The 9,596-nt window shown below is 36.9% G+C and overlaps 1 protein-coding gene across 1 annotated transcript; it reads right to left on the bottom strand.

Annotated features, from left to right (window-relative positions):
- Nucleotides 1–4,644: 4,644 nt before the first annotated feature.
- Nucleotides 4,645–5,523, bottom strand: LOC128246067 (uncharacterized). The gene has a single exon (XM_052964274.1). It carries the CDS (start codon nucleotides 5,521–5,523, stop codon nucleotides 4,645–4,647), a length of 879 nt encoding a protein of 292 aa, XP_052820234.1.
- Between the last annotated feature and the right edge of the window lie 4,073 nt (nucleotides 5,524–9,596).

Below are 9,596 nucleotides of genomic sequence, written 5' to 3'. Positions count from 1 at the left end.
CCAATTTCAAGTCATGATTCCAGGTGATCAGTTGATAAACTGCATTGCTTAAGATTTAGAACTTCACATCAGCTGTCACCGCCATAACTACTCATATGAAGCACTGAAGGCTGGGGCGTAGCCAGCATTATGCACTTACGCATGTGTGTAACATCAATTTGAAAAATGAAAAAATAAATATGGCAAAAAATGGCATCAAATTCAAGGGCTAAGCTAAATATTGATATCAGAATAAAGGGAAGAACAGCTATAGTAAGCATTTTTTCTCTGTGTTGGATAGCTTACTGAGCCTAAATCAATCACTTGGTTACTACAAGGTCGGCGGCCCCGAACCTATAAATCCCTCCAAATACACATCAGTGCCCAACATGTTAGTTCTATATTTCATTTTGTTTCCTTGGGGAGCCCCCCTTCAGCTACAGGGATATTCCTCCTTCAACACCATCCCCCTTTCGTGCGTAACATTCAGTAAAGCCTGACTACGCATCTGGAAGGCATATACCAAGTAAACTGAATGCAGTACTTAAAAGTGACTCGCTTTTGTTTTTGGACCAAATATTAGTTTTCCCAGTAATGCATCTGAAAAAAACTATTTTTATCATTTTTTTATGTTATGAATAATGCAGAAAAAAATCCAGTGCATAAAAATTTATTTTGGTTTTTGTGGGGTTCAAACCCACGCCAGGAAAAACCAAGTAAACAGTAAAAAAAACAGCCGGCTAGTCAACACAGCCACCGGGACTTTAACAAAAATGGTGGATATGTTGGCCCCTTAAGGAAACATTCATTATATCACATGATACATTGTCAATCAACCAATCAAACAACACATCAGCCGTAATTAATTTTGAATACACGTTTGAAATTGTGGTCTTCAACATTATTTTGCTAAAGGGTTCCAGCTTTTGCTATTTTTGTTTTAACACTCCTTTCCTTATGATTTAACACTTAACAAATTACGTGTCCCCAAGCTATTACTACCAGTATAGAGATATATGGTCATTTGATAAACTACAGTGCTTTAGAACGTGTCCCCCAGCTATGACCACCTGTATAAAGATATATGGTCATTTGATAAACTACAGTGCTTTAGAACGTGTCCCCGAGCTATGACTACCTGTATAAAGATACTAGTATATGGTCATTTGATAAACTACAGTGCTTTAGAACGTGTCCCCCAGCTATGATCACCAGCATAAAGATATATGGTCATTTGATAAACTACAGTGCTTTAGAACGTGTAACCCAGCTATGATCACCAGCATAAAGATATATGGTCATTTGATAAACTACAGTGCTTTAGAACGTGTCCCCCAGCTATGACCACCAGTATAAAGATATATGGTCATTTGATAAACTACAGTGCTTTAGAACGTGTCCCCCAGCTATGTTCACCAGTATAGAGATATATGGTCATTTGATAAACTACAGTGCTTTAGAACGTGTCTCAAAGCTTTTACTACCAGTATAAAGATATATGGTCATTTGATAAACTACAGTGCTTTAGAACGTGTCCCCCAGCTATGACCACCAGCATAGAGATATATGGTCATTTGATAAACTACAGTGCTTTAGAACGTGTACCCAGCTATGATCACCAGTATAAAGATATATGGTCATTTGATAAACTACAGTGCTTTAGAATGTGTCCCCCAGCTATGATCACCAGTATAAAGATATATGGTCATTTGATAAACTACAATGCTTTAGAACGTGTCCCCGAGCTATGACTACCTGTATAAAGATATAAGTTAATTTGATAAACTACAGTGCTTTAGAACGTGTACCCAGCTATGATCACCTGTATAAAGATATATGGTCATTTGATAAACTACAGTGCTTTAGAACGTGTCCCCCAGCTATGACCACCAGTATAAAGATATATGGTCATTTGATAAACTACAGTGCTTTAGAACGTGTCCCCCAGCTATGACCACCAGCATAGAGATATATGGTCATTTGATAAACTACAGTGCTTTAGAATGTGTCCCCCAGCTATGACTACCAGTATAAAGATATATGGTCATTTGATAAACTACAGTGCTTTAGAACGTGTCCCCCAGCTATGACCACCAGTATAAAGATATATGGTCAACTGTTAAACTACAGTGCTTTAGAACGTGTCCCCCAGCTATGACCACCAGCATAGAGATATATGGTCATTTGATAAACTACAGTGCTTTTGAACGTGTTCCAAAGCAATGATTGCTACAGTCATATGATTTACAGTCAAAATACTTCAAAACGTAATGGATGTCTTAAATTTCAGTGTCAAAGTTGGATACTTTTCATGATGAACATAAATAAAGGATTGATAGGTATTAAAATTAAAGCAATTGACCTTTGTTTACACCTTCTTAAATACTAGGCACAATAATGCGATTATAGGGAACTTTCGCCTATTCAAAAACCGTTAAAGACTCAGAAGCAGCTGTTTATATGGAGTACTAAAATACTAAATTATACTGTATTAGCTAAATCTAAATCAAAGATAAAGTACAGTGTAGATCTTCCTTTATTTCTTAATTGTTTGATTTACCCTAATTATTTCATAAAATAATCATGGGAAAATGTGGCAACTACTTACATTATTATTTTATATAAACACAATCAAAATTGAGTTCATTTTGACAAGAGAAATTTATGATAAACATTGTCAACCTTAAAACATTGTCAACCTTAATACTTTGCTGCAAAGGCAAATTTTTCTATTTACACAAATATCTATGACGTAAATAGACCATCCAAGCACCTGCTGAAATCCGTACTGTCGTTTATCTGGCAATACTACAATCCGTACTGTACCTTAGGCTAACCGTTTCCCACGGTGAATACTATAAAGATTATAGTAAACAAAATTGTAAGGCTACTATTTAAGCTTTTAAGATTTAGTTGTGGTTGGTCAAAGTTTTGTTACTAATTTCCAACCAGTATAATTTGTTACTTTAACCCTTTAGCACATAGACAAGTGGCCAGATTACACCTCCCAGTCAATAGCCATCTTACTGATAAGCAGTCCTTATCTGCATAGGTACTTTTCTGGATATTTGAAAATGAGAAAATGAATACAGCAGTATGACCTTAAAATCAATGTTACTCCAAATAATTGTGTCCAAATCTTTTTTATGTGAATTCATTTTTTATAGATAATTAAATTATCTAATAAATGGTGTCAATGATGAAATATAAAATTATTTTATTTCAGCTGTGAATGTATTTTCAAGATGGATTTGTAACATTTCTTTGAAATGTCATAATTGCATTAAATCAAAGGGTAATAAAATGCTGGGATCAATCTAATTTTTATTACCCCTATCATAAAAAAGACCCATCTGGATTAAAAAGCCGACAATTTATGTTCTTGTGTATTAATACACAGAAATATGTCAGGAATATCCGGTGTCATCCAGCTGAGAGATCCAGTCCAAGGTGTCTGTTTAACTTTATTACCCCCTCATAAAATTGTTTACAAAAAGAGAAAGCCGATAAATGATTTTCCGGTATGAATAAAAAGATCTAGAGCAAACAAAACGCTTGCACATGACCTATTTTACAGCCAAAACTATGATGGACATTATATAAGCTTCACAGAAAATTTACCCATCATTTTCTCATTTACTAATTGTTTCTTTTGTTTGTAAACAAAATATTACCTTTAAGTAAATATAATCTCAATTGATTTTAATGGTAAACTGAACTGACGTAATATATTTAATGATTTACGCATCAATGAATTTGGGGGAAATTCCATACAGTACTTAGCTCGTGGTCTTATTACGTCACAATGGGATATCACACCTGCGATTGGGAGTATAAACACCTTCTCAATTTAGCAGACGATATTTTCAAGGGAAAATGAATACACAAAAGGTTAAACTTTAATTTTATAAACATCCGGGATATTGTTTACAAAAAGAAAGATGCAAAATTGAAATATTGAAATGACCCTATTGAAATATGCGGGCCATGCGTTTACATCCAGTAATGGATACGGTCGGCCAAATGCGTATACATCTGGTAATGAGTTAAGAATATTTGGCTAGGCCTTGTATTATTCACTTAGTTTTTCAATTTATGATAGATAATTTTCAATTTATGATAGATAATTAAATGTTATTTTTGCTAGGAGTCTTGGGGTACTGAACGGAACCGTCCCGACACCTGACCTGGGTAGGATAAAGCTGCCGGTAAAAGGGGTAACATTAATAATTAAATAAGATAAAATATAAATTAAATATGTAAATAATAGCTTAGATTATATATATATGATGTTCCAAAATGAACAACATATAAAGTAGACTGTTCCTGACAGTATTTAATAGAGAATGCTAAATCCAGTTATGGGGCAATTAATTAAAAGTGCCGACAGCTTCCAGACAACCGACCTTTATAAATAAAAATAAAAATATAATTAAAAATAATGTAACATAATGTATATTATGTCTAAATTTTGTCGGTTATCTGGCATTCAACCAGGAATTTGGCAAGTGACCTGAAGACAGACCTTTGGGCAGCCTTGCTGGGGTTTAGAATATTGTTTATATTATAATCCAAACCAGAAAAAGTTAGGGCTGCCCTAAGTTCTGCCCTCTGGCCCCTGTAAGTGTCACAGTGTAACAGAATGTGGAAAGTGTCACAGGTCACTCAACACCGAGCACAGTTCGGATCACTTTTGAGAATATATTTCCCAGCACTTCTTGGGAGATGTGATGTGCCCAGTCTCAGCCTCGTTATGCATTTATCAATTCTAAAGAAATTAGAATATTTATTTGGAGGCTGGAGACTCACAGAGGTCCTATCAAATGTATTAATGTATGTTTTAGGTGTCCTCGCCGACCGCCATTCATTTATGACGTGCTGGCGGGCTAGTGAATAGACCTCTGTGGGTGCAAGAGGGACCGGATCATTCACCTTCACACGCCTGAGGCCCTCCTTTGCAAGCCCGTCAACCACTTCATTCCCCTTCAGGCCGACATGAGCTGGGACCCATACCATGGTAACCTTTAAGTTTTTCTCCAGACACTTATTATTTTGTTCCAAAATGTCTTTTATCAAATCAGGTCTGGAGCTGCTACCTCTGTTTTGTATAGACTGCAATGATGATTGCGAGTCTGAGAGGATAGCAGTATGTATGGGCTTGTTACTGATAACCCAGTCCAGTGCATCTTTAATTGCCAAAAGTTCAGCCGAAAATATGGAGAGATGGTTGCTGAGTCTTTTAATATTTTTGATATTTTTGGATGGAATATAAAAGGCACATGCAACTATGCCGGTTTCTGGGTTTTTAGATCTATCTGTGTAAATTTTTAAATGCTCAGCATAATTTTGATCAATATGAGAGAGAGTTTCAGCTTTGACGAGGTGCGGCAAGTCTGATTTCGTTAATTTTTTAGAGATAGAAATGTCAACTGAAGGGTCCTGGAGGGTCCACGGAGGAACCTTAGACGGCCTCAGGTCTGCCACACTTACATCTTTGAGCCCGGCCTCCTCAACAATGCTTTGGGTGTAAGCGCCAAAAGGCATTGCTCTATGTTTACCCTTGTCATATTTTGCCTTGATGAGATCTTGAAAAATATACAAAATAAAGCCCTTCGAATAGCTCTGAGAGCCCTTCCCTGTACCCCTGCATGCATGCTCGAGGAAAAGGCGGGGATACTTCCCTTGGCCCTGCGGAGGAGACAACAAATCATTAACTTCTGGGCTAGGGTACAGTCCCGGAAAATAGGTAACCCTGTAAGTGACCTCTTTGGAATATGTCAGGGAAATGGTTTACCCTTTTATACTTGACTTAAATATCTGATGTGTGCAAATATTGCGGTACACTCCTGGTTTCCCGACATTTATAATTGCAGTTTCCTGTAAGAGTGCGTTAACTTCGCCTTACAGACTAAACAACTTGTATCCATGTTCAAGTAACATGACAAGCTATTTTAAGCTTACCCTTTTCTAAGATGGTTATGTCGGTTATACATTGTCACCGTATGACAAGCTTACTTGATTGATGACCTTAAGAAAACATCCGTTTACAATTCTAATGGGTATAAAAAGTGGTTAATTACTCTAGGTTTACTGTTTTAGGTATACATGAAATGTTATTCAAGGTATCTTGGCTAAATTAGTAATATAATGATGGGAAACAGAGCAATCAATACTTAATTATGATGCGCAATTGCTGTTTAATATTCAGAGGTATCATGAAGGGGTTTGGGTGATGTTTTCTTCCATAGATTTAATAGTGCTCTCTTTATGTGCATTTACTTGCAAATCAATTATTCAAACATTACTTATTCTTTTGTTATAACAAAAGTAATGAAATTAATTAAGAACCTTTCAAAAAAAACTTTTAAAGCTGCACTCTCATAGATATACCATTTTTACAACTTTTTTTATTTTTTGTCTTGGAAAGAGCAAATATTTGCATAAATATCTGTAAGCCAATGATATAAGGTTGCTGACAAAAAATCAGATCTCAGATTTTCATATTTTCGTTTGAAAATTAATGTTTTATGGCATAAAACATATGGTTATATAACTGGTTTGCATTGATTTCAACAAAAAATGACTCGTTCCAAGACAAAAAATAAAAAAAAGTTATCAAAACGTTCAATCTGTGAGAGTGCAGCTTTAAACATAAATGTATATTAATTAAATCCTTTTATATTCAACTTGTACATATATAGGTAGCCCTCACATTAATCCTTTGAATGTCCGCCCGGTTAGCTCAATCGGTAGAGCGTTGGACTCTGAATCTGAACCCGGGTTCGATTCCCGGGCGGACCAGGTCACTTCTGTTGTTATTGGTTATGAAATGCTTTCTACGACCATTCGCACTGTACCACTGCCCCTGGCACGTACAGAAATTGTCAGTTCCTTGCAGAGGTGAAGGCACCTAGTACTGGTTCTGCCCAGGATAGGTGTGCGGTGGTTGAACTCTCACTCTGGGACCCTTCAATGTGCTCATGCCGGGACCCGGAGTATAAACTACTTACACCACCACCACTAATCCTTTGAATGCCAAAGTCACAAAATATAATTGAAGGTGATGGCTGCACAACCTCCTAATGGATTCTTTTTTCTAACTTAGGAGCCCAAGTCTTAAAAATTTGACAGCCTGGGTGAATGCTAATGTCACCCAAATTTCAGGCTTAATTGTGACATAAAATAAAAAAGTATGTTCTTAAAACTATAAAGATGTTGCAAAAAAGCTTAATGAAAATAGTGCATTGGCATTATTCAAGTTTTTTACATAATAATAGTATCATTATAAATTATTGAATGACTGAAAAAAACATTCAACAATTATTTGAACTAATATAAACTAAAAGTGTAACAAATGTCAGTATTAAGAGTATTATTATTATAAATTTATTTCTAAGTATGTAAATTTTTTACATATTTACTAAACAATAAAGTTTTGACCTGCTCAAAGCTACATGCAAGTTAACTTATTATGTCTCCCCCTCTCTGGGGGAGACATATTGTTTTTGCCCTCTCCGTCAGTCCGGTAGTCCGTCAGTCCGTCCGTACGTCACACTTCGTTTCCGATCGATAACTGGAAAACCGCATGACCTAGGATCACCAAACTTGGTAGGGAGGTTGGACGTGAGGTGTAGAGGATCCCTATTGTTTTTGGGGTCACTAGGTCAAAGGTCAAGGTCGCGGCGACCCCCAATATAAAAAACATTTCTGCTCAAAATCTTGAGAACATTTTGACCTAGGTTCACCAAACTTGGTAGGGAGGTTGGTCATGAGGTGTAGAAGATCCCTATTGTTTTTGGGGTCACTAGGTCAAAGGTCAAGGTCGCGGCGACCCCCAATGTAAAAAACATTTCCGCTCAATATCTTGAGAATGGTTTGACCTAGGTTCACCAAACTTGGTAGGGAGGTTGATCATGAGGTTTAGAAAACTCCTATATTTTGGGGGGTCACAAGGTCAAAGGTCAACGTCGCTGTGACCTCTAATGTAAAAAAATATTTCCGTGCAATATCAGGAGAATGCTTTGATCTAGGTTCACCAAACTTTGAAGTGAGGTTGGTCATGATGTCTAGATGATCCCAATTGTTTTGGGGGTAACAAGGTCAATAGTCAAGGTCGTGGTGACCTTCCATGTAAAAATCATTTGCGTGTAATATCTTTATGTCTCCCCCATTCATGGGGAGACATATTGTTTTTGCCCTGTCCGTCAGTCAGTCCATCAGTCTGTCAGTCAGTCAGTCAGTACGTCACACTTCGTTTCCGCCCAATAACTATAGAACTCTTAGACCCAGGAACTTCATACTTGGTATGCTAGTTGGTCATGACTAGTAGATGACCCCTATTGAATTTGGGGTCACTAGGTCAAAGATCAGGGTCAACGTGACCTTGAGGTGAAGAAACGGTTTCCACTCAATAACTAAAGATCCTTTGGGTCCAGGAACTTCATACTTGGTATGCTAGTTGTTCATGACTATTAGATGACTCCTATTGATTTTGAGATCAAAAGGTCAAAGGTCAAGGTTACCTTCAGGTAAAAAATATTATGTTGGCAGTGACCTTAAGCTTAAAAATGGTTTCTGCTCAATAACTAAAGAAAGCTTGTACCCAGGAACTTCATAGTTGTTCATGACTAGTAGATGACTCCTATTGATTTTGAGATCAGTAGGTCAATGGTCAAGGTCACCGTGACCTTGAGGTGAAGAAACTGTTTCCGCTCAATAACTAGAGAACGCTTGCAACCAGGAATTTCATACTTGGTATGCTAGTTGGTCATGACTAGAAGATGACCCATATTGATTTTGAGATCACTAGGTCAAAGGTCAAGGTTGCCATGACCTTGAAGTGAAGAAAAAGTTTCCGCTCAATAACTAAAGATCCTTTGGTTTCAGGAACTTCATACTTGGTAAGCTAGTTGTTCATGACTAGAAGATGACCCCTATTGATTTTCAGATCAAAAGGTCAAAGGTCAAGGTTACCTTCAGGTAAAAAATGATACGTTGGCGGTGACCTTAAGCTTAAAAATGGTTTCTGCTCAATAACTTAAGAACGCTTGTACCCAGGAACTTCATTCTTGGTACGCTAGTCGGTCATGACTAGTAGATGACCCCTATTGATTTTGAGATCAGTAGGTCAAAGGTCAAGGTTGCCATGACCTTGAGTTGAAGAAATGGTTACCGCTCAGTAACTAAAGAACACTTGCACCCAAGAACTTAATACTTGGTATGCAAGTTGGTTATGTAGATGATCCCTATTGATGTTGTGATCAGTAGGTAAAAGGTCATGGTCACGATGACTGTGAGCTGAAAAATGGTTTCCGATCAATAATTGAATAACGCTTGCGCCCAGGAACTTCATACAATGCAAACTTCGTTTACATTTTCCATGATTAATCAACAACACTTTCTTCTCTTCACTATTTAATACAATCGATTAAACCAAACTTCACTGTTGGTTTGTCTCCAGTCCAAAGTTACAAATTTCATGTCCATCATTTATTTTTTCTCAGCTACGACCACACAATAGGGGAGACAAGCGCTTTTTCAAAAAAGCAATCTCTAGTTAGCTGATGTTTTTTCTTTAAAATTAGTTGACTGTAACCTACATATGAGGTCAATTTCAG

This window comes from Mya arenaria, chromosome 9 (assembly GCF_026914265.1).
Source record: "Mya arenaria isolate MELC-2E11 chromosome 9, ASM2691426v1".
Classification (NCBI taxonomy): Eukaryota; Metazoa; Mollusca; class Bivalvia; order Myida; family Myidae; genus Mya; species Mya arenaria.
This window is presented reverse-complemented; position numbering and strand designations above follow the sequence as displayed.

What these genes read in the sequence shown, in the direction of transcription:
- LOC128246067 (XM_052964274.1), bottom strand. Translation starts at nt 5,523, where the DNA reads ATGCCTTTTGGCGCTTACACCCAAAGCATTGTTGAGGAGGCCGGGCTC.